The sequence below is a fragment of the Sus scrofa genome, chromosome 2 (genome assembly GCF_054392235.1).
Source record: "Sus scrofa isolate SSC_HxYL_T2T_F1_AM1 chromosome 2, Sscrofa_HxYL_maternal_Yorkshire_Landrace_v2.0, whole genome shotgun sequence".
In the NCBI taxonomy this organism is placed as follows: Eukaryota; Metazoa; Chordata; class Mammalia; order Artiodactyla; family Suidae; genus Sus; species Sus scrofa.
The window spans coordinates 146,945,761-146,972,716 of NC_139384.1; the positions used below are offsets into that span (position 1 = coordinate 146,945,761).

General features: G+C 40.5%; 1 protein-coding gene across 1 annotated transcript; it reads right to left on the minus strand.

Annotated features, from left to right (window-relative positions):
• Positions 1-1,582: 1,582 nt before the first annotated feature.
• Positions 1,583-26,360, minus strand: PPP2CA (protein phosphatase 2 catalytic subunit alpha). The gene is given in 7 exon segments (NM_214366.1): positions 1,583-2,341; positions 4,682-4,800; positions 6,228-6,389; positions 6,907-6,996; positions 8,134-8,307; positions 12,456-12,665; positions 26,081-26,360. Coding segments are annotated over 7 exon segments (930 nt in total). The 5' UTR covers positions 26,183-26,360; the 3' UTR covers positions 1,583-2,268.
• Between the last annotated feature and the right edge of the window lie 596 nt (positions 26,361-26,956).

The window sequence follows — 26,956 nt, forward strand, 5'->3', positions numbered from 1 at the left end:
CTTTACCCATTTTATAATCAGGTAGGTTACTAGCACTTTTTAGTTTAGACAGCCAAAGCCCAGTCATTCTCTACAATTAGACAATTAGTTTAAACCCTAGTAATCATTCTAAACCCAAGCACATCTGGCCAAAGCCCTTATCTATTAACCACAAGGTTTAAAGAATTTGTACCTGGATGACAGTAACACATGTCAAATACAATATAACCTGGATTGTTAAGTACTGCACATTAATAAACTATTTGCTTAGTCAGAAAGAAAAGGCGTAAAATGATAAAACAAAAAGAGAAGTGTGGAGTTCCCGTCGTGGCTCAGTTGTTAACTAATCTGACTAGGAACCATGAGGTTGCAGGTTCCATCCCTGGCTTGAGTGGGTTAAGGATTCGGCGTTGCCGTGAGCTGTGGTGTAGGTCGCAGATGAGGCTCTTGCATCTGGTGTTGCTGTGGCTGTGGTGTAGGCTGGCAGCTACCGCTCCGATTAGACCCCTAGCCTGGGAACCTCCATATGCCAAGGGTGCAGCACTAGAAAAGGCAAAAAGACCAAAAAAAAAAAAAAAAAAAAGCTTAAAAGAACAAAACAAAATGGAGACAAGCAGAAAAACTAAGGGTGTTTTAGACAATCAACTCCATGAGCCAAAAATACTGTTGATTAGAACAGAGAATAAATAAAGTGGACCATTTAAAAAACATATACAGTGTCTTAGAAAAATGTGAAAATTTCCTCATCGGTTCCAAATACAACATAGTACAAAGCAAAGAAACTTTTATTACTACACTCATACAATTAATGATTAAGTGTCCTAAAGTTTACCCTGATAAGACAATCAAGTATTAGTTTCCACAGAAGAACTGTTTTAACTTCCTGATTCTATTCAAAGGATAAAAGATGGGAAAAACTCATGAAGTGCTTATCACTGCAACTTCATTTCAAATGCCATTTGGCCTTGGATGAATGTACGTAACACTAAACCATGATCCAGCAATAGTTTTCTATTTGGTTTAAATAGTATCACTTAAAGAGCTTAATACTGGATAACTCTTTAACAGATATCTTATCAGAGACAAAGTTATCTCTAATACCACATGACAAGTAATATACAAATATTTGTTAAGAACTAACCAATCTGTCATCATCTTAAATCATTCAGGTTAACAAACACAGCAATATTTATAACCAGAAACTGCACTAGTAAGTGGATACATTAGTCTGTTAAGCTCTACCTGAAAAGATCCTTTTTAAAATTAAAAAACAAAACCTGCAAACTTAAATCTCAAGTTAAATGGTTTACAATCAAGTCTTACTAGAGAAGCCCAGAGATTTCATTTCCCTTCTTGCAGACAATATACAGGAAGAAACCACGAAGAGCACAATGGCAACCTGACAAAAAACTGTACTATCTGGACTACAAATAAGTCCTGAAATCCATGTGAAGAATGTCAAGGATTTACGAGAGAGATGACGTAGTGGCCTTGATTTTTATTTTTCACCTAGAATTCTACAAATCCTAAAATTTATCACTTGATTTATCATTAAATAAACAGCACCAGTCTTGCCCATCGATACAATTAAAATTTGACTTTCTCAGTTCTTAGTTCACAAGTTTATTATGAAAAACACTGCAGTGCTCTTGTGCAGTAACATCGTCTTACAGGAGGAAGAAAAAAACAGTTCTGTTCAAAACAACTCACCAGGTTCTGACAATAACAAAGAACAACATGAGGCTGAGATTTGAGAAAGGAAATAAACTGAGTGCAGACAAATCATACAATTAAATTAAACGGTATCCCTGAAAATAAACAAAACAATTTCGAAACTCACAAGTAGAGGGGAGGCCTTGGTACTTATTTTTAAAAATGTTCATTAAGCTCCAATGATTGTTTGCTGCTATTCTTATCTACAGTCATGCTGAGTAAAGCTATAGCTAAATGGAAGTTAAATTGTATTCACGAGGTGTTAATGTTTACATCTTATTATCTGCAGTCTCTCAGAGAAAGCAAAGTAACTACAAGTAGCGCTATGCCAGAAACTGGTTTCTTGACCAACAATGTCGCTTCAGCATGCAATGGACTGGTTCATTCTAAAGTGGTCACGGCTGTTGATGACAAGAGGCTTTGTATTTTATATGGCACATCTTTTTGGTCCGTGTGAAAACAAGTTTTTTTGAATGTTAACTATTCTCTGACACTTTGTGGAGTTACTGTTGCTCTTCCCATCTCCATTAGGTCAATATATGGTTCATGGCAATACTGTACAAGTTTAAAATTTCATTACAGGAAGTAGTCTGGGGTACGACGAGTAACGTGTGGCTCGCCTCTGCGAGGTGCTGGGTCAAACTGCAAGCTGAAAAACAAGACAGATTTGTTGTTTATACTCCCAAGACATTAATGTCCTGATAATTACGATAAAGAATACTATAGTCTTTGACAGTCTCTTCAGCAAGTGGTGTTGGGAAAACTGAGCAGCTGCCATGTGAATCAATGAAACCAGAACATACCCTCATGCCATGCGCAAAATAAACTCAAAATGGCTTCAAAACTTAAACATAAGACATGACACCATAAGACTCCTAGGAAGAGAGCACAGACAAAACACTCTGACATAAACTATATAATTGTTTTCTTTTCCTCTTAGGTCAGTCTCCCAAGGCAAGAGAAATAAAAACAAAAATAAACTAATTAAACTGACAAGTGTTTGCACAGCAAAGGAAACCATTTAAAAAATGAAAAGACAACCTAAGGGATGGGAGAAAATAGTTGCAAATGATGCAATCTACAAGGGTTTAATCTCCAAGATAAAAGATACACAGTTGGCCAGTAGGCATATGCAAAGATGCTCAGCATCACTAATTATGAGAGAAATGCAAATCAAAACTACGCCTCACACTGGTCAGAATGGCCATCATTATTAACTCCACAGATAAATGCTGGAGAGCTTATGGAGAAAAGGGAACCCTCTGAAACTGTTGGTGGGAATGTAAATTGGCACAACCGCTTGGAAAACAGTATGGAAGTTCCTCAGAAAACTAAAAACAGAATTACCATATGATCTAGCAAACCCATTCCTGGGTATATATCCAGAAAAAACCATAATTCAAAAAGATACACGCACCCCAATGTTCACTGCAGCACTATTTGCAATAGCCAAGACATGGAAGCAACCTAAACGTCCACTGACAGAGGAAAAGATAAAGATGTGGCACAAATATACAAAGGAATACTACTCAGTCATAAAGAATGAAATAAAGTCATTGGTAGCAACGTGGATACAATTAGCGATCATCATACTAAGTGAGTCAAAAAGAAAAATACTGTATAACATTTCCATGTGAAATCTAACATATGGCACAAATGAATCTATCTACAAAACAGGAACAGACTCACAGACATAGAGAACAGACTTGTGGTTGCTAAGGGGGAGAAGGGAGTGGGATGGCCTGGGAGTTTAGGGTTATTAGATGCAAACTACTCCATTAGAATGGGTAAACAAGGTCCTACTGTATAACTATATCTAATTTCCTGGGATAGATCATGATTGAAGATAATACAGGAAAAGGAATGCATATTCATGTATGACTGGGTCACTTTGCTGTGCAGCAGAAATTGACACAACATTGTAAATCAACTCTAAAAAAATTTAAAAAAAAAAGAAAAAAAAGAGGGAGTTCCCGTCCTGGCACAGCAGAAATGAATCCGACTAGGAACGATGAAGTTGTGGGTTCTATCCCTGGCCTTGCTCAGTGGGTTAAGGATCCGGCATTGCTGTGAGCTGTGGTGCAGATCACAGATGCGAAATGGATCTGGCATTGCAGTGGCTGTGGCACAGGCCGGCAGTTATAGCTCTGATTAGACCCCTAGCCCGGGAACTTTGACATGCCACAGGTGCAGCTCTAAAAAGACACACAAAAAAAAAGTCTTTGAAGCTACACATTTTTAAATACTTTTTGGTTTTTTGGCTGCACCCAAGGTATGTGCAAGTTCCCAGGCCAGGGATTGGAACTTGAGCCACAGCAGTAACAATGCTTAGACCACTGAGTGACCAGGGAACTCCAATAGTATTTTTAAAAACTGAAGTATAATTGATCTACAAACGTGTTAGTTCCAAGTGTACAACAAAGGGTTTCAAAATTTCTATACATTACAATATGTATTAATCACCTAGGTTAGTTACCACCTGTCACCATACAAAGTTACTGCAGCATGAATGACTATATTCCCCATGGTGTACATTTCATCTCCATGCAGATTTTTACACACCTCTGCCCCCACCTTTCCAACGCCTTAATGTAATAACTGTAGCCTAAGACTGCGTTTAATAAGGGTCTTCTAGCTGCATGCCTTCTCAAAGGTCCAAGCCAACTTCAGTCAGAAAAGATACACTTTTACATACTGTGGTTCCCTCTAAGGCCATTAGAAAAAAGGTTCTACGAAATAAAATTTAAAGAGACTAAGAGACTGTATCTGTAATCTCATTCTCAGGACATATTGTATAAATTCTATAGTAAAATCATGGATTTAAAAATTAAAATTCTAATAATTCAGATCAGGGTCTACATCTCCGTTGATTTGTTTCAAAGGAACTTAAGCATCAAATTAGAATCTGGATTGAGCATGAGCTCCTGAATTCTTAAACCTCCCATTAAGACTAATAAAGTCAAGTAACTACTCAGGTGTAAATACTTACAAAGAGTATTTTAGAGTATCATCAAGTTCCATGATTGCAGCTTGGTTCCCACAACGGTAACAATAGTTTGGAGCACTGAAAATCGTTACTACATTCCGGTCATGGCACCAGTTATATCCCTGCAAAGAAAAAAGAAAAGGAAAAAAAAAAACTATTTTACTCCCTACTTACACAACTAAATGACTCCTCTCAAGAGAGAGAAAAGATCTCCCCTCCTCCGCCAAAAGGCTTAGAAAAGTATTGCTTTGTTTCTGGATGATTTAATAATTTTCTACACCCTGCACAATTTAAAAAAACAAAACATGTTATTTATTTTTTCCAGAAGAACAAAACCAATCTACTATAAAAAGATAAGCTCTAAAAAAACATGATCTAAGAATGAGCATATGCACTTTCCCTGCAGGGGTATATACACACTCCCGTCAATCTGTCCTCACCTGTACTGCCCAGGTACAAAAGAGAGATAAATGCCTTTGGTAATGCCAGCCTTAGTCCCTCAAAGTCCATCTGAATGCCTGAGTTACTTTTTACATCTTGTTCACATTAATCTAAACAGGACCCTAATTTTATAAGTATGCTATCGATGTTCTATGCTAAGAATTTAGCTCATTTCCCTTTAGTTTCTTCTTTTAAATCACCTGTAATACTACCACCCAAAGGACCACTTAAGCATCTTTGCATATTTCTTCCCAAACTTTCCTCCATACATACACATGTTAAATACATGAAATAAAATTGAGATCATGAAAATGGTGTATTTCCCTCTCCCCACCTTACTTTCCCAGCCTTAAATCTCAAGCACTACCCAGTCAGAGAAGTCTCTGAAAACACTGAAGCTATGAATCTCATTATGATCAAAAGCCTTGAGATTCTTTTTTTTTTTTTCCTCCTTTTCTGGTGCCCCATGACATACGGAGTTCCTGGGCCAGAGATCAGACCCCAGCTACAGTGGCAACCTATGCCACAGCTGCTGAAATGCTGGATCCTTTAACTCACTATGCCATGCAGGTTATAGAACATGCATCTTGGTGCTGCAGAAATGCTGGTATTCCCACTTTGCCACAGGGGGAACTCCTTGAGGTTTTATTCTAGTGGGCATCTAGCCATAAGACATGCTATAATGGCAAACTCCTCAGAAAAATACACGGCATGTTCTCATTAATATATTAATAAATCATATAATTTAAAATATATTAACATAACATAAAATTCCCTAACATCTTCCTCAAGTTTACTTAAAAAGCAAATCAAGGAGTTCCCTTCGTGGCGCAACAGAAATGAATCTGACTAGGAACCATGAGGTTGCATGTTCGATCCCTGGCCTTGCTGAGTGGGTTAAGGATCCAGCATTGCTGTGAGCTGTGGTGTATGTAGGTCCCAGACACGGCTCGGATGCTGAGTTGTTGTGACTCTGGTGTAGGCCGGTGGCTACAGCTCCGATTGACCCCTAGCCTGGGAACCTCCATATGCCAAAGGAGTGGCCCTAGAAAAGACGAAAAAATAAATAAATAAAAAAGCAAATCAAGCATCAAAATACAGAACATACCTCCATCACGAGCTGATGAGCTCTGGACACCAACGTGAGGCCATTGGCATGATTAAATGTCTCGGAAATATCTTGCCCAAAAGTGTAACCAGCTCCTCGAGGAGATATACCCCAACCTCCACGGTCATCTGGATCTGACCACAGCAAGTCACACATTGGACCCTAAAAAGCAAGTTAAGTTTTAGACCACCTCTTGCAAACCTGGTTAAATACACGATCTGAGTAATTCATCAGAAGCTGCGCCCTCCTAAGTCACACTTTCTGAATGATGTTTGCTGAAAACGGTAAACGGATTTGCAGACTGCGTCAAATATTTGGGTCAAGTAAATAAGAAACTATTTTCAAATGTTTTTAACAGGCACAGCCTACATCAATAAGTCCCAAGAGCAACAAGCCCATACTAATTAATCTGCCTTTAGGATGCAAATTTCAATGTTAGGCAGTAGAGTTTAGAAATTAAGACAGAAGCTGTAAAGACAACCACCACCTAGGTCCTAAACACAATCGCAGAGCAACTGTGATCTCAGCAGTTTTCTTAATGTTAGCGTCGGAAGAATGAGGTCAACAAGAATGCTCACACCACATGGGATCGTTTTTGAGAATTAAACAAGAAAATACTTGTAATTAAGTCACAATTAAACATTTCCTCTAATGTTTCTTGAAAAGAAAGCATCAATACCTCATGGGGAACTTCTTGCAGGCGATCAAGTGCTCTGATGTGATCCAGTGTATCTATGGATGGTGAGAGGCCACCATGTAGACAGAAGATCTGAAAAGAGTGGTTTACAATGTTACCCTCATCTAAAATAAACCGTAAACATTCTGGACTAAGCTGCAGGCAGCAGACCACATCACTTGGCCCAACTGGTGTTTCGGCATTCTGCCAGAACTAGAACTAGGCTTATTTCTGCAGGGTCTTTTTTTCTTCCACCCCATTTCACTTTAATGTTTTTATTTTTATTCCCCATCTTTTTGCCTTTTCTAGGGCCGCACCGAGGCATGTGGAGGTTCCCAGATTAGGGGTCTAATCGGAGCTGTAGATGCCGGCCTACACCAGAGCCACATCTTCGACCTACGCCACAGCTCATTGCAACGCCGGATACTTAACCCACTGAACAAGGCCAGGGATCGAACCCTCAACCTCATGGATCCTAGTTGGATTCGTTAACCACTGCGCCATGATGGGAACTCCATCCCACTTTAAACTATGGAATACACTCCCATTCTTCCTGAACTATTCCTACTGCACCCAAACTTCAACCAACTCTTTTAAGAAAAAACATTTCTCTGATTTTACCTTCATCATAGACTATTATCTTCCTCTCCACAGAATTTCCTGGGAATTTTTTTGTGCATTTCTCAAGATCCGTAAATGGCTAATTACATCCCTCACCCTGACCCCCACGCCGACATGTCCACAAACAGCTGAAGAGAATGGATGGGCTACATCTTCCACCCCTGTGGTCCCAACATACAGTTCAGTGCCTGACATAAAGAAGGCACGTCAAAAAAAGCCCCAAAGGGAAGTGAGGATGGAAAAATGACTTATTGCCACCTAAATGCTAAGAAAGCATATTCTAGAAAATAATCAGCAGTAAGGTTTTTTTTTTTTTTTTTTTGGGGGGGGTGTCTTTTTGCCATTTCTTGGGCCGCTCCCATGGCATATGGAGGTTCCCAGGTTAGGGGTTGAATCGGAGCTGTAGCCACCAGCCTACACTACAGCCACAGCAATGCGAGATCCGAGCCGCGTCTGCAACCTACACCACAGCTCACGGCCACACCAGATCCTTAACCAACTGAGCAAGGCCAGGGACCGAACCTGAAACCTCATGGTTCTTAGTTGGATTCGTTAACCACTGTGCCACGAAAGGAACCCCAGCAATAAGTTTTAAGAAGACCTACATACCTGCCCATCCACTAATGCAGTGAGAGGAAGATAATCAAAAAGATCTGTAAAATATTTCCAAACATTTGCATTTCCATATTTCCTTAAACACTCATCATAGAAACCATATACTTGTGTGATCTGTCTGCTCTCATGATTTCCTCGAAGAATGGTGATGCGTTCACGGTAACGAACCTGAAATGACAAAGAGGAAAACAACATAAACAACTGGATCCTTCGAAAACCAAATGACAACCCAATAAGCTTTCTACAGGAAAATACAGTTTCAGTTATGTCCAAAAACACCCCACCCTGCCCTCAAACACAAACACACCCACCCACCCTCCATATCACACAGAACTGAACAGATATTCATCCCATGGGGTATCTGCCAATCCCATCCATGTCAATTAAAATCAAATTTCACCAACTTTATGCCAAGCATAATCATCGGCTGCACAACTCCATCCATGAGTTTTGTTATAGTTACACAACAACCATCGCATTCCCGTTTTAGAACTTTTCCATTAACCCAGAAAGATCCTGCATGCCTGCTGGCAATCACTCCTGACTCCCACGCAGTAACCACTGATAGTGTCTCTTGAGATTTGCTTTCTCTAGAAATGGAATCATACAATATGTAGTTTTTTGGTGTGTAACTGGCTTCCTATATTTAGTAGAATATTTCTGAGACTCATCTCTGTATGGATCAGTGATCTGTCTCTTTTTATTACTGCACAGTATTCCACTGTGTGGCAATACTAGATATATAACATGTACGTATGTTTTTTGTTGTTTTTTTCCCCCACCAGTAGGCTGAACATCTGGGTTGCCTGCAGTTTGGGGCTATTATGAATAACGTTGCCGTGATCATACTTCATGCAAAAAGTCTCTGTATGCTCTATGCTTTCATTTTTCTTTGTTCTAATCTCTCCAACAAACTAACGCATCGTGTAACAAACCTAACTGATAAAAGCCATTCTAATGGGTCTGATTTTGACTATAATTTGCATCTCTCTGATGATAACTAACGTTTGAGCATCTTTTCATGTGCTTACTGGCCATTCATGTATGTTCCTGGTGGAAACATCTATTCAAATATTGTGTCTACTGAAAATTATTTGCCTTCTTATTATTACAGGTTTAAGTATATATATGAATACAAATAATTTTTTTTTTTTTTTGTCTTTTTGCCATTTCTTGGGCCACTCCTGCGGCATATGGAGGTTCCCAGGCTAGGGGCCTAATCGGAGCTGCAGCTGCCAGCCCATGCCAGAGCCACAGCAACGCAGGATCGGAGCCGCGTCTGCAACCTACACCACAGCTCACGGCAACGCCGGATGGTTAACCCACTGAACAAGGGCAGGGATGGAACCTGCAACCTCATGGTTCCTGGTCAGATTCGTTAACCACTGTGCCACGACGGGAACTCCTACAAATACTTTTTCTTACTGTTGTCTTTTGAAGAACAAAAAAATCAATTTTGATGCAGTCCAATTTATCCTTTTTTTTTTGGCCTTGCCTGCAGTTTGAGGAAGTTCCCAGGCCAATGATCAAACCCACACCACAGCAGCGACCCAAGCCACTGCAGTGACAACACTGGATGCTTAACCCACTGCACAAGAGAACGCCTATCAGATTTTTAATTGGTTGTGCTTTTAGTATCTTAACTAAGACATCTTTGCTGAACCCAAGGTTACAAAAAAAAAAAATAAATTCTTTTTTTTTTTTTTTTTTGGCTTTTGTCTTTTTAGGGCTGCACCAGCGGCATATGGAGGTTCCCAGGCTAAGGGTCAATCGAATCAGAGCTACAGCTGCCTGCCTATGCCAGAGCAACGCAAGACCTGAGTCACATCAGCAACCTATACCACAGCCCACAGCAACGCCAGATCCTTAATCCATTGAGCGAGCCCAGGGATAGAACCCACATCCTCATGGATGCTAGCTGGCTTTGTTAACCACTGAGCCATGACATAACCACATGACATAACATGACATAACTCCAAGGTTACAAAGATTTTTAATTTTAATTAATCATTTAAAATGGCTGCACCTGCAGCATGTGGAAGTTCCAAAGCCAGGAGTCAACTGGACTGGCAACTCTGGCCTATGCTGTAGCTCAAAGCAATGCCAGATCCTTAACCCACTGAGCAAAGCCAGGGATTGAACTTGCATCTTCACAGAGACAATGTCAGGTCCTTAACTCGCTGAGCCACTACAGGAACGCTTCTATGTTTCTCTTTAGAAGTTTCACAGTTTTAGCACCCATACTTAGGTCTATGATCAATTACGGTCCATCTAAATATATGGTATGAGGTATCTATGTTCATTTTTTTGTGTGTGTATAGATACCAAACTGTAATAGTCTCCTAGGGCTACCATACAAGGTACCACAGACCAGAAGCCTTAAACAATAGGTATTTATTTCCTAACTGTTTCTAGAGGTTAGAAGTCCCAAGATCAAGGTGTCAGCAGGAGTGGTTTCTTCTGAAGGCCCCTCTCTCCCCTTCAACTAAAAAAATGGCCATCTTTTCCGTGTGCCTTTTCGTCATCTTCCCTCTGAATCTGTGTCCTAATCTCTTCTTAGAAGGACACCAGTCAGGCTGGATTAGAGCTCATTCATATGACCTCACTTTATACTCTCATTACCTCTCAAACACTGTCTCCAATACAGACACCTTCTGAGGTATTGGGAGTTAGGACTTCCAACACATCAATGTGGGGATCAGGTGGTAGTGGCACAATTCAACCCCTGACACATTCAAATGTGAATTCTTAAAGGTAGCATATTCATTACTCCTCTGAGCACTGGGATTCACCCTGGGCTTTTAAAGTAAAGGTTAGCTTGCAAGGCTGCTTTCCAAGTATCCAGAGTTACTAGAGAAAACTTAGCATCCTTTAATTCAACTACTACAATTTAGAGATGCAAAACATAACCACCTCCAAAAATGTTTTGTAGCACTTTACAAGATTTAGACTAGTAGCTTCACAAACATTTACATTTTATTAATTGCCTAAAATGCAGCTCTTGCCAAAACCACACCTAACTGCTTTTCCAATACTAGATCTTGGCAGCCATCTCACCAGTCTACATAATCTCTGTCTTTTTTTGTCTTTTGCCTTTTCAGGGCCGCACCGCGGTATACGGAGGTTCCCAGGTTAGGGGTCTAATCGGAGCTGTAGTCTCCGGCCTACGCCAGAGCCACAGCAATGCAGGATCTGAGCCGCGTCTGTGACCTACATCACAGCTCATGGCAATGCCAGATCCTTAACCCACTGAGTGAGGCCAGGGATCGAACCCGCATCCTCATGGTTGCTAGTCGGGTTCGTTAACCACTGAGCCATGATGGGAACGCCTACATATTCTTTAATAAAGTTTTCTCCCCCAAAGTCAAGTCAAATAATTTATTTTAAGAGAAAGACCATCCTAAAAAGCTCTTCACTGTTTTGTTTCACCTTCAGATCTTTGCAAATTCCCCAAAGCTACAGCTGGTACAAAACAACTTGCTTTCTTTATCACTCCCATTGCTCTAGGTTACATGTCATGTTTAATGGCTACAAACTACTCCACTGAGATAAACCATAATTTAAATATTCACTTATTGTTAGTTATTTATTTCAATTCTTTTTCTTTTTCTTTTTTTTTTTTTTTTTTTAGCTATTTCTTGGGCCGCTCCTGCGGCATATGGAGGTTCCCAGGCTAGGGGTCCAATCGGAGCTGTAGCCGCTGGCCTCCGCCAGAGCCACAGCAACGCTGGATCCGAGCCGCGTCTGCAATCTACACCACAGCTCACGGCAACGCCAGATCGTTAACCCACTGAGCAAGGGCAGGGACCGAACCCGCAACCTCATGGTTCCTAGTCGGATTCGTTAACCACTGCGCCACGACGGGAACTCCTCAATTCTTTTTCTTTTCTTGGCCGTGCCTATGGCATGTGAAAGTTCCTGGGACCAGGGATCTAGCCCACACCACAGCAACAACCTCAGCCATTGCAGTAACAACTGCTGGATACTTAACCCTCTGCTCCACAAGGGAACTCCAATATATCAATTCTTTTTCTGGTATTAAAGATAATGCTACAATTTATGTTTTCACCTAAATAAAGCTCCTTTCCTCTTATTAAATTCTCCCTCAGTAAAATTTTAATAATAGAAATATTATGTCAAAGAATATAAACATCTGAAACCTTTGTTCCTTTATAATGCTTCAAAAACATCTACAAAGGTGGAGTTTTATTCTAAAAGCTAACATTCAGATGGAGAAAACCAAAGACGACTGGAAAAGAAATTCAAGAGGACTGTCTTACCCAATTCAAACTGCTCAGACATAAAACTGAAATTACCTTAAGAGCTACAAGCAGAGTAACTGTTTCAACGGAATAATATCCTCTGTCAACGTAATCTCCCATAAACAGGTAATTCGTATCTGGTGATTTGCCACCAATTCTAAACAGTTCCATGAGATCATGAAATTGCCCGTGCACATCTCCACAGACAGTGACTGGACATCGAACCTCTTGCACGTTGGATTCTTTTGTCAGGATTTCTTTAGCCTACAGGTGGAAAAAAAATAAACCAAAATATTTGGCATTAAACAACATCAACAAAGACATATTTAGTGACATTTCAGATATGTTTAAGTTATACTTTAAGTAGCTGTCAAGGGAAGACTTAGCATAAGGTGAAATTGCAGGCAATTATGATCCCATTAAATTAAGAGGACACGCTATGACTGCAATCTATCCACTAACTGTTTTGCCCTTTATTCCTGGAAAAAAAAAAGTATATCAAGATGCATAGTCCCATTCCTCTCATCACTATCATGAGTTTTTAGACCCATCAATTGCCATCTAACTAAACACTAGAGAGATTACTATTAAAATAAATAGCCATATAAAATCAATAAAAATGGAGCAAGACACTCGGGCATCTAGTTCCTTAGCTTTAGAGTTCAGTTTTAATGCACTCTAGGATTCCAGGCTATAAGGAGAGATTTCTTAGTCCTACTTATCTTTTCTAAAAAAAAATTTCTGAAGACATTAAAATTTTGTCTGTATTTTGATTTACTTATTACAGTCTTTATATCAAAATATAAACTCGTTTGGGTCAATTTGCTGTACAGTAGAAAACTGACGACACTGTAAACCAACTATAATGGAAAAAATAAAAATGAAAAAAAAAATAAACTTGTTTTACAACCGTGACTACTCAATACATGGTTTTTATGCTGCTTTTAGAAAAATGTTTAGTCTCCTATGTGTTCCCTCATGTAACCACAAATTCAAACATTACTTTCAAGAACAACGTAATATTCCACTCAGTAGAAACTCTACTATTCATTTCAACACTCGTTTATTATTTACTGTATGCCAAAAACTGTGAAATGCATTAGGAAATAATGTTTTGTTTAACTATCTGAGTGATACTATGTGCCAGGCCCTGTGGCAGCTCCAGGGTTGGGGAAAAGTTGTAGGGGAATGACCACAAACAAGTAATCAGGTAACAAAGTATACCGACTGTACTAAGAGCCATTAAAGAAAAGGAGAGAGTAACCTATGGAAGCCACTTTGTAAGTCTAAGATATCACAACAAACAACACAGCCCTTAAAAGCACACAATGGAGCAGAAGAGGCAGATGATAAAAGATCGTAACAAAATAAAGAGCTGAGTGCTATGACCTGCTAGGGTAAGCAGCAGTGTTCCACTCTCACAAACAAGTTATAAAAACTGCCTGAGGTACAAAGACTGGGCAAGAGTTACAGGAAGGAGATGGGGGTAGAAAATGGGAGGACATCCAACACAGGTAGATGCAATCATGTGTATAAAGTCCAACAAGTTAAGAGGAAAAGGCTAACATGGCTAAAGCACAGCACGTAAGAGCAGAGAAGAGGGCAGAAGAGAGTGGAGGCAGGTTGACAAATCACCCTGGTTTTAGCATGGAAAGCCTGCATCCTAGGAAACACCCCAGTTGCAGCCAGGCAAGTCATGACGACAGTCACACAAGTAGGAAATGTAGGGGGAGAATGGAGGATGGCTATGGACTGGAAACAAATCTAAGCTTAGTATTAGAACAAAGATCCACTGGTAGAAAATTTGATGAGTGAATTTAGGATTTCAGAGGTCGGACTATGGATGTGGATTTGAGATGGAGTAGAGCTTAAAGCCTAACCAGTGGGTTGGTATTCAGCGACCAACCCACTGACAAATCTTGCCCACTATCCTTCCAAAAAAAATACCTCTTCCCTGGAGGCCTAGTGGTTAAGGAACTGGCATTGTCACTGCTGTGGCTCAGGCTGCTGCTGAGGCATGGGTTTGATCCCTGTCCCAGGAGCTTACACATGCTGCGGGTGTACCAAAAACCCAAAACCAAACAAACAAAAAACCAAAAAGCAAAAAATTGATCTCAATCCATATGCGTCTATCTTTTCTACCCAGTCCAAGCCACCATCAGCTCACGTGGATTACTGTGCTGGCCTCCACACCAAAGTCACTGTTTGCATTCTTCCTGCCTCCAACTTAATTTCCATGCAACAAAGTGACAGCTTAAAAAATTATCGCCAGGAGTTCCCATTGTGGCTCAGTGGTTAACAAATCCAACTAGGAACCATGAGGTTTCGGGTTTGATCCCTGGCCTTGCTGAGTGGGTTAAGGATTCAGCATTGATGTGAGCTGTGGTGTAGGTCACAGACATGGCTTGGATCTGGCACTGCTATGGCTGTGGCATAGGCTGGCAGCTACAGCTCCGATTAGACCCCTAGCCTGGGAACCTCTATATGCCATGGGTGCAGTCTTGGAAAAAGACCAAAAAAGACCAATAAATAAATAAATAAATAAATTTTAAAAAATGAAAATAAAAAAATTATTTAAAAAAATCACCAGATTCATTTTATTCACCACTGTGCACATAGCACCTCACTAGAACAATGACCAAGATATAGAAAGCACTTAATATATATTTTAAAGGAATCAAATATATTTGGATAGGTAATCATCAGGGAAAATCATGTACATCTTCCAGGACAAAAGTCTAAGTACAGGTCTGGAAAATGGTACCAAGTTCTCTGGAGAAGGAAAAAATAATAGGTAATAGCCATACAGAAAAATGCCCAGGTATCTAGGTAGAGGACAGAAGCCTGTAAAAAACAGAATTTCATTCTCAAGTAGAGGGAGGCAGAACCCATCCACCTGAAGAAGGTACAAAATTAAATGTCCCCTTTGACCACTCTCCAGAATCCCATTCCTCTTAGGCAAAGTAACCACCAATAGGACTCTGAAGTATACCTTTTCAAAACCTTGTTTACAAATCATACATCCCTATTATATGCCTAAAGAAACAACAGTTTTCCTTTCCTTAGCTTTTTCTTTTTTTGGCTGTGCCCAAGGCATGTGAAGTTCCAGGACTGGGGACTGAATCTGTGCCAGAGCAATGATAATGCTGGATCCTTAACTGGCTGAGCCACCAGGGAACTGTTCCTTCTCATTTTAAAACCAGTAACAATACTGTTCAGCAGCCTGATTTTTCTTAATATAATTGCAGAGTTCATAATGCATACACGGGAGTTCCCGTCGTGGCTCAGCAGTAACAAATCAGAGGACACGGGTTTGATCCCTAGCCTCGCTCGATGGGTTAAGGATCCAGCATTGCTGTGACTGTGGTGTAGGGTGGTAGCTGTAGTTCCAATTAGACCCTTGGCCTGAGAACTTCCATACGCTGTGGGTGCGGCTCTACAAAGATAAATAATAATAATAATGTATACATATATAGAAGTGGCTAATTTCTCACAGTGGATGTAAGAATATTTCCTGAAGGATTACAAATAGGGTGGGGGCTTCAATGTCTATCCTAGTGTTTGCTCTCTTGTATTCATATGCAGGCATTTTTCTTCTATATGAAAGATATTATAAAGTAGACCTATTAGTATATTCAGTAGTTTGTTGTTGTAGTTGTTTTGTCTTTTTGCCTTTTCTAGGGCTGCACTCATGGCACATGGAGGTTTCCAGGCTAGGGTCTAATCGGAGCTGTAGCCACCGGCCTATGCCAGAGCCACAGCAATGTGGGATCCGAGCCACGTCTGCGACCTACACCACAGCTCACATCAATGCTGAATCCTTAACCCACTGAGCAAGGCCAGGGATGGAACCTGGACCCTCATGGTTCCTAGTCGGATTTGTTAACCACTGCACCACACGGGAACTCCTTGTTGTTGTTGTTGACGCTACCAAAATGACCTCCAAAAGGGCAAGCTGACTGTATCAATACAGTGAACATTCTCAACCTGGGAAAGTTAAAGCTGGCTCTTCCCCTCTTACCAAATTTTGGACCAGAACAATTGGGATCCAAAGGACCAATCTTAAATATAGTTTTTGATTTTTGGTCTCAAATTATGAGCTCTGAGATGATTACTACACCAAAATACACTATTCCTAGAACATCAGAACAACAAAGAGTGCAGACATCCTGTTTTAAAAACTTATTCTACAATCAGGAAAACTAATCAAAGAAGATATGAGAGAGGCTGAGCTATCACAAGGACTCAGGTCTTATAAATCCCAGAAGCCCCTAATAGAAGCCCCTTTCTGGGTCAACCAATGGGAAACTTTGTTTAATGAGACATCTTTAGTGCTTGCAGACCTTCACCAACCATCAGTTTCAAACACAGCTATACAATTTCAACTCTCTAGATAAATACTCAAAGTAAATGGCAGGTCCTGCTGCAGAGCACAGGGAACTATATCCTATCACTTGTGATAGAACATGATAGAAGATAATCTAAGAAAAAAAATGTGTGTATATATAACTGGGTCACTTCGCCGTACAGCAGAAATTGACAGAACATTGTAGATCAACTATATTAATAAAAAATAAACAGAGAAAAGGGTAGAACCAGACTTTCAATAAAGTCACTTAATTAACATTAGAGGAGTTCCCGTCATGGCACAGTGATTAACAAATCCGACTAGGAACCATGGGGTTTTGGGTTCGATCCCAAGCCTTGCTCAGAGGGATGGGGATCTGGCATTGCTGTGAGCTGTGGTGTAGTAGGGTCGGCAGCTCGGATTCTGCATTGCTGTGGCTCTGGCATAAGCCAGTGGCTACAGCTCTGATTAGACCCCTAGCCTGGGAATCTCTATATGCCACAGGAGAGGCTGTAGAAAAGGCAAAAAGACAAAATAAAATAAAAATAACTTTAGAGATTTACCATTTTTTAGTTAACTACCTTTTCACTCTCTGGTACTGATTCCCATCCATAACTTAAAGTCTCAGGTCACTTGAACTATGCATGGAAGCAAAAGCAAAACATACACAATGTAAACTTTGTCTCCTCTAAAACATTGTTTTCTAGGACTTCAAATGCCTCAGCTAATAAAATTAGTATTTGAAAAAAGAATTAAGATCAAGTTTTTAAAAATAATATAATTACCACCATAGTGATATTGGAACCCTACTGAAATTCTGCCAAATGATACAGACTGAAATGAATCCAAGGGACAGACCTTCCCAGAACAAGGTTAAAACTTGAACAAGCTATCCCATCAATAAGAGTTTATCATAAGTAACTGTGAAGGTTAAAAAAAATTTTTTTGTATACCTATACATTAATTTCCTTAAAGGGAACAAGTGTAGTATCATTTCTACTTACACAGTTTAAAAAAAAAGCTATGCAACACATTTAGGCATTTTTACATTATTAAATCAAGGAAACAGTTTTAAAAACGCAAAATGATTACAGCAATGTAAAAATTATTTGTATAAGATGACTGGAAAACAATAAAATGTTGAGTATGTACTTCAGTGGTGAAATGGCTAATCTCAATTCTACCACACCAACAAAAATATTCTCATTTCTTTGTATTTCCTTTCAGTTTACAATTGGTTAACACTTCATTGTGTCCCGAAGTTTCATATTCACTAATCTAATCTCCTACAGCACTGTAAGATCACCAAGTAAACTGCTGTATAACATGCTCCTGAACAGATCTATACATACATTATTGTTTATTTGGATTATTTCCTTTCTTTCTCTTTTTCTTTTTTTGGCCACCCCAAGACAGGAATCAGACCTGAGCTACAGTTGGAACCGACACTGCAGCTGCAGCAACGCCAGATCCCTTATTAACCCAATACGGCCAGTCAGGCATGGAACCTACGTCTCGGTGCCACAGAGACACTGCTGGACCCCACTGTGCCACAAGCAGGAGCTCTTGAATTATTTTTGTTGAGGAAATTTTCAATTGTGGGATTACAGAGCAAAACAGCGTTAACATTTTTGGTTTCATATGTACTTTAAAACTGGACCTATGCCCAACTTGTTATGCAGTATTAAATGGAAGACTGTACCTCCTTTTCAGCTACTTCATAAAGTGTCATCTTCTGATTTAACTAGCATTTTTCATTCCAGAGTTCCAACTTTTCATTCCATGTATATATACTATCTATTTCTCCTCTCCTAAAAACTTTTTAGCTGTGCTCGCAGTATGTGGAGGTTCCTAAGCCATGGATCAAACCTGTGCTATAGCAGTGACAAAGCCAGATCCTTAACCTGCTGATCCATTAGGGAACTCCAGTTATTTCTCCTCTTACACAAAATGTCCACACGTATTCTTTGAGTATTCATAGGGTGCTGGATGTTCTTAGGTATCTATTAAAAATCTTATTATTAATTCCAATTAATGTTCATTAGAACTCTAGTTCAAGTTAATTTAACATTTCATACCTTAATCGCGGTTTAGTACATTTACTAAAACAGCCACAGACATTAAGAGAAGCAAAACTGAAAAAAAGTATTAATTTTTGAATTTTACTTCTTTTTTTTTTTGAGGGGGGGGGGAATCTTTTTGCATTTTCTAGGGCCACTCCTGTGGCATACAGAGGTTCCCAGGCTAGAGGTCTAATCGGAGCCGAAGCCGCCAGCCTATGCCATAGCAATGCAGGATCTGAACCACATTTGTAACCTACACCACAGCTCATGGCAATGCTGGATCCCTAACCCACTAAGCAAGGCCAGGGATTGAACCCGCAACCTCATGGTTCCTAGTCGGATTCGTTAACCACTGCACCACGACGGGAACTCCTCTTCATATTACTTATCTTTCATTAATTACACTGATCAGATGTCTCTAATATTTTATGAAACATTTCGGTGTTTGATTAAAATCTGTATAATTATAATTTAAAAGTATCATATAATCCTTCACATAATGTTCTAGCAACAAGTATTTGCTATTTGGTTTAGGGTCTAACAGAAAGACAAAGATCAGGGATGAAGGATAATTGTAAAACTGTGTAAGAAGGAAATACATAATTGTTTTCCCATCTGTTTCTGTCAAATAATCTTCACAACTCTGACCAAAACGAAGGACTATTTTCCTTTAAGCTCTATGTCTCACATGCAATAATAGACTGTCCCCCATCTTTACCAACGAACACACACATGTGCGTGAATTAAATAAATAGTCCCAATCGTTGCTGCATAGGGGAAAAACATTAACCTACTAAACTGAGAACTGCTGCTTTATACACAACCGTCTTAAAACTCTTCACAATAATCCATCTTGAATGAGATTCAATCACTCTGAGTCTCAGTGTCCTACCTCATCTGTGAAAGGTGACTTGGCCTAGAGGATCTTTAACGTTCTTTTTAAGACCAAAATTCTACTCCAATCCTAAAGCACTTTACTTCTTAAGCCTTTCTACTGAAAGTCAAAATCACCCAACAGAAATAGATAGCAGACACTACTGCTAATATACAGATGATGGGCAGCAGAGGAAGACAATTCGCTTGATTACCAGGAGCATGAAAATTCTGAAACCACTCCTATCTAGAGTTTACTACAAGTTCAACCTCTTGACTAATCTGAAACCCTGCTATCAGAGCAAAAAACAAATCCCTACAATAATGCTATTAAGACAAAGCTAAAAAAAAAAACAAAACTTAAAATACATGTAAGGAGGCATAACAAATTTTGGTTGAATGTATTCCAAAAGCAAATGTATATTGTCACATAGTTAACAGTATCACTGAGCACATGAAAAAAATGTTCAGCATCACTGATTATTAGAGAAATGCAAATCAAAACTACTATGAGATGTCATCTCACGCCTGTCAGAATAGCCATCATTAATAAGTCCACAAATAACAAGTGCTAGGGGTGTGGAGAACAGGGAACCCTCCTACACCACTGGTGGGAATGTAAACTGATGCAACCACTATGGAAAACAGTATGGAGGTACCTCAGGAAATTAAATACAAAACTACCATTTGACCCAGCAATCCCACTCTTGGGTATACATCTGGAAAAAAACTTTCCTCGAAAAAGACACATGCACCCACCATATGTTCAGTGCAGCACTATTCACAATAGCCAAGACATGGAAACAACCTAAATGTCCACTGACATATGAATGGATTAAGATGTGGTATACATACACAATGGAATACTACTCAGCCATAAAAAGAACAGAATCACACCATTTGCAGCAACATGGATGCAACTAGAGATTCTCATACTAAGTGAAGTCAGTCAGAAAGAGAAAGACAAATATCATATAATATCACTTATATCTGGAATCTAACACATGGCACAAATGAACCTGTCCACAGAAAAGAAACTTATGGACTTGGAGAACAGACTTGTGGTTGCCAAGGGGGAGGGAGTGGGATGGACTGGGAATATGGGGTTGAGAGATGCAAACTATTGCATTTAGAATGGATTAAATAATGAGATTCTGCTGTATAGCACTGGGAACTATATCTGGTCACTTGTGATGGAGCATGATAGAAGATAATGTAAGAAAAAGAATGTGTATATATGTGTGTGGGTCACTTTGCTGTACAGTAGAAAAATGACAGAACACTGTAAACCGACTACAATGGAAAAGATAAAAATCATTAAAAAGTGATAAAAACTATCACTGACATTCTATAACCAGTGTGAATTACACTTTGCATGACTCTAGATAATCGATGTCTCCCAGGGGCTCTCTAGAACAGAAGCTCAACATTCTTTCGGGTCCCTCAACAAAAGAAGGGTAAAAATTCCCACCTGTGGTAGTAACGACATGACTAAGGCAGAAGTGGAAACAGGGTGTGCCAGAGTGACTGGCCAGCTGGTCATGCACAGGTTATAAAATACGCAGATGCAGATATACCTCTCACTGCTTTGTTTGTCCATTCCAAACCACAACACCAATATATCAATAGGCAACAGTAACTTTGAACTGTGACAAAATTAAGCAGTGAGTTCCAGATTGTTCTTTACAGTTCTTTCAGATTCCACCTCCAGCCATTTATAGACAACCAGATCTCTCTACTTCAGCCTCTTCTACCACTTCTGCTCTAAAGCTGAAAAAAAAAAAAAAAAAGCAAAAAGAAAACCTATTTAAAACAACAACAAGGAGTTCCCCTTGTGGCTCAGACAGTTATGAACCCGACTAGTATCCATGAGGATGCAGGTTTGATCCCTGGCCTCACCGGTTAAGGATCCCGTGCTGCCAACACAGCTTGTATCCCACGTTGCCGTGGCTGTGGTGTAGGCTGGCAGCTGTAGCTCCTATTCCACCCCTAGCCTGGCAACTTCCACGTGCCCAAGTATGGCCCTAAAAAGCAAAAACAAGCAAACAAAATCTTTTCCCTTCCTAGTTCTAGTTCCTATCAGATCTCAACTTGCACGGGGGAATGCAGATTGAAGGTTTTTTTCAGCGGACAGTAATGAGAAACAGGTTAAGCAAAAAAGTGAAAAAGGTAACTGACAAACTTGACTAACAATGAGGTATGGGGAAAGGAACGCCAGACCAGCGTTATCGCCAACACTCTTCCAGTGCCCATCATTCTTTCTACAGTAGGAGTCTCACTTAGCCCTGGAGCCCATACACAGACACAAAACTCTTGTCTCTGAGGGAGAAAACAAAGGCAGAATTGGGGGAACCTGTGTGTCTCCACCAAAGAACTGTTCACTTTTTTGATGTTCCTCAACAAGTCAATTCAAAAACAACTGCATTACCGCTTCAGGTCTGGGAGATCACAAAATACACACAGGCAAACAGGCTTGACTGTGGAAGCTATAAGGATAAAAAGGCATTTTTTAACAAACTGTAATAAACAATATGAAAGTCAGTTACACTTTATTAGAGTATTTTAGAGCTCGGTCTCTGGATCATGATTTATACTATCTGAGAAAATACAGAAAATGAACTGGGGCTTTCATCTCACTAATCTTATGTGAGAGGCAAACACAGTTAGCCACCTTCAAAATTCAAGAATAATTACTGTTTCCTCCTCTAGGACAGACTAAGACAACAGAATGTGACATGAATAGCAAGTTTTCAAGCAATCAGAACACAAAGTTAGCTTTCTTTTACAGAGTTCTTGATTCGAAAATTCAATCTGGCCCCAATTCGTCTGCATCTTTCATTATTAACACTATTTCAGAAAAGAGAAGGGGGCTGTGAAGCAAGACTAAAACATTGGGCTTACAATCCATAACCCAAGCAATTTCTAGTTAGCCCTATAATCAAGTCATTTTACCTTTCTGAGCCTCGGGTTTCTAACTATAACCGAGGATCATTGCCTCATAAACCCGTTAAGAGACCAGTGTACATGAAAGAATGATGAAAACAACATTCCTCACCATGCTCCTCCCACAACTGCTTGTTCTGAATATTCAAATTAATCTTTATGGAAATAAGCCAAAAGGCCTTTTAAATTAAACATGCATACACACAAAAATATATTATCCACTTCATACAGGAATTTAACCTTGGCCAAGTATTTTGCAGGTCATCCAACTAGAAGGAAGAGGGCTGCTTTTTCCATACTCATGTAACAAATGTTAAAACTAAGTGAAGCCTTAATGATTGCATTTTATTTATAGCACCTGCACAGCAGTGGAAAACAGCATACCTACATAAGTAAAGAACTCCTCTGGAAAACAAAACAAAACACCTGGCTATCAAACAACATTCTCCACAAGTTTGGTAAGACCTGAAAACACAAGGCCAAAAATCATACCTAAATGAAACCACTGCTGATCCTAACAAAAGACTTGTAATACAGTTAATGTAAAAGCAAGTGGATACTACTTATTCTTCCAATCAGGAGATAGAAACATACCAGTCTAGATACACAGATGCACTAACCTCACTGACTACAGAACTGTGCCTACAGACAAAACTGCTTCACTCACCACAAATTTTTAAACAATCAACAAATTATGATCCCCAAAAATGACAGGTATACTGCACACACAACAACCTTGGCTTTGATACAGACCTTAGTCACATCTTGTGGGGAAAAAACTTACATAGTTAATAACATAAAAACCATATTCGCCCTGGTCTATAAATATACTTTCTTATAATCAAAGAAATTATCAACTATTTCCAAATATCTACCTCCACCAAATATCTTTTCTTTAAAAAGAAAAATAATTACGCTAATTATTACACTAATGAAAAAAGGTTTTCCACTCAAGATTTTCAAAATATACAGGTTTTGCCAGTTGTGCTATTGGCCACACAAATATTAACAGTGAAAAGAGAACTTTTGTTTCACTAGAAAGACTTACTATACCTAAAAAACTGCCTTCAAGTTAATTTATTTTGGAAGGTTAATACAGTTCCCAAAGACGGAATACTTACAAATTAAAAACAGTATGAAGGCTATGTGACAACCTCCAAAAGGACCCATGTCTTGAAAATCTAGCATCAAAGATATATATATATATATATATATATGCTCCAAGAATTAAAATCTTTATACAGTGGATGAGCAATGGGGATTTAATCATAAACTGATTAATCTCACTCCATCTTGATATTACAGAGACATAGCAAACAATATTTACCAAGGGGATCAAGCTTCAGTCCCCCCACCATAATTCCAATATCTTCTGCTGTCTCCAACACAGACCCTTTACTTCTGTGGTCTATCTACTACAGACTTCCAACCAGATTCAAGATCCTTAAAAATAAGCATGATTATTTTTCATTGCTTTTCACTCCTCTCATAAAAGTAAGCAATCTTGGATATCCAATAAGTGTTCAATATTTAAATACAGAGTACTATTTTAAAATGCAATTGTATAATCTCAAATGATTAGAAGGAACCCTGGAACATGTTTTAACTCTATAGACAAGAAAATGTGGACCAAGTGAAGTGATTGCCTCAAGGTCACAATTACTTGGTGGCAGAAAAAGGACCAGTGTCCAGGTCTAACTCACAGTCCAGTGGTCTTCCAACCACATCATTACTCTGTTGCAATGTTTGCTACACAAATAACTAGTCATCTAGCCAACTGCTGACTCAAAGTCTTTATATAGAGTTAAGTACTCAACTCTAAAAATCTTTAAAATCATCACTTACAGTATCCAAAAACTAAGACCTAACACTATACATTAAACAATTTTTAAAAGCCCACTTCCAAAACTTTAAACAAATGTCATTTTCATCTGATGTAAAAGAATTAAGGATCAAGAAGCAACAAAAGGCTCTACATTGCCAGTATTAAAATTCAGCTCCAAGAGATGATGTGCCACCTCATCAACTAGAAGTTTTGTTGAGGCTTGGGATAAACAAATCTGAACTAGACTTACTTAAATTGCAGTAATTCACAGAAGAGTTTCTGAAAAAGCCTGTTTTAGGAGCGTATATGTCAAATTTACGAATCTAATTTTCACATCAAACCACAAACGAGTCAGCGTAATTGCTTTCTAATAACTCTCTTCACTAATACAAAATGTTGATGATACTCCACCATTCTGTGGAACTAAAGATGCTGCAGAGTTATTTTTAAAAAGAGAAGTTGAAACATTCATGGTGGAGATCAGCATTTTCTCTACTTTAGAAAACTGAATTATAAGACTTAAACAGGCTACCTGTTTCCCCAACTCCTTGGGAAAAACAAATCAGAATTAGGTCATTTAAAATGGACTTCTAAAACAGACTACAACATTCCATTTTAAACGTTTGTGGGATTTAAACACTAAACACAATGACTGGAATACAGCAAAAGCTCGATCAACAGCTGTTAATATCATACTTACTACTTAAAGTCACAAATATACTAACAACTTTTCCAGCAGAGAGCAAGGATACAAAATCTGCTGGTCTTAACAGTTTATGTTGCTCATTTAAAAAACAAATGGCAAAATGCCAAGAACCTTAAGCTTAAAGAAGGGTTTCATACTATCCAATTTGAGTCAGCATATAAATCAGAGATTATACTGACACTTGATTTCCAATCCCAAAGCTCCTATGTAGAATGACTCACCAAAATGTCTAATTCTTCCAACTATGAAAAATAAGTTATACTCCTCCCTATAACTACCACCATGACCTTCATTGAAACTTAGATTAAAAGCTCATTTAAAAATTCTTGAAAAAATGTACTAATAAGTCTCTGGAAAACACAGCTCGAGAGGTTTACCATAAACCACTCAAGACGATGCTAAATCTGCGTGACCTTTATTAGATAGGTCCCGGGATCCGGCCTACAAGCTTGCCTCTGGGGGACCCTCTGGACAGCTCTGGACCTAAGCATTCGGCCTGAGTACAAATAAGAAACCTCCCACCAACCTCACAGAAGAGTCCCAGGCCCCATTCCCAGGCCGTAGAACCTAAGACCTCGTGCCCAGATATCAAAACCGTCCCTGACCCTTACTCGCAGGGTCTCCGCTCCCCCGCACCCTCCCCCAGCCACTTCGCTTCCAGCCAAGGCCGGGAAGCTCTGAAGCCCCGGAGTCGGGTGAACGGCGCCATTTTAGGCGGCGGTGGCAGCGACAACCAATCCCTGCGCGGGAGGCAGGGGGCGCCGGGTCGTCCGGGAGCCGCCGACGGGCCGCGCCGGGGGCCGGTCTGGGAGGCTCGGGGGCCGGGGCCGCTGGCCTCCGCCATGTTGCACCCTCCCCGCGGCCGCTTCCTTCTCGGCGGGCTCGGCCCGCCCTGGCTCCCGAAGCCGGAGTGCAGCTCACCTTCTCGCAGAGGCTCTTGACCTGGGACTCGGACAGCTGCTTGCACTCATTCAGCTGCTCGATCCACTGGTCCAGCTCCTTAGTGAACACCTTCTCGTCCATGATGCCACCCGCCCGAACCGGCTGCCGCTCCGCGCTACTCCCGCGCCGCCGCCCGCACACGGGCCACACGCACACGCTGCCGTCGGCCCCCGGGGTACTTGTGTGGCTGCTGAAGGCTGCTCGGCAGTAGCGCTGCCCGGTTGACTCGCCCCTCGGTGTTCGGCTACCGGCCACTGACCTCCTCCGCTCGCTCTAGCCTTGGAGCTCGGCTCTGTAATGGCGGCCGCCGGCGTGGTGACGTCACGCCCGGCGTCAGGAGGTGGCGGGGTGAGGAGGGGTAGAAGCGCCGTAATGCGAGCTGCGCAACTGCGGGGCCGGCTCTCATCTGCCGCCAGACCCGAGCGGGGGCGGGAACTAGGGGCCAGGGCGCAGGCGCGTAAAGTAGCCGGCTGGAAACAGGCACCTTCGCTTTTAGGGCGCGGTCCTGTAGAAGGGAGGGGCCGAGGGGGAAGGGAAGACCGAGTCCAAGCAGGGGCCTTGCTTACAGCTGGGAAGTGGGCTAATCTTAGAGCACTAAATCCTGCAGGGTGTAGATGCGGACCAGGCGCAGGCGCAGCCAGGATGCGAGGGTGGCTCCTTGTTGCCGGAGACTTTTTCCCTGAGGTGATACGCCTCGGCTCCTCACCTGGCGACTGCCAAAGCACGGAAACGAGAATTGGGCCCCGTGGCTCCTCCATTCTACAACAGCACTGGAATTGCTGCATCTTGGGAGCAGGAACAGGCGCCGAGTGGTAGCCAGGTTGGAGTAGCCACCCCTGCCTCCGGGTGCGGCCA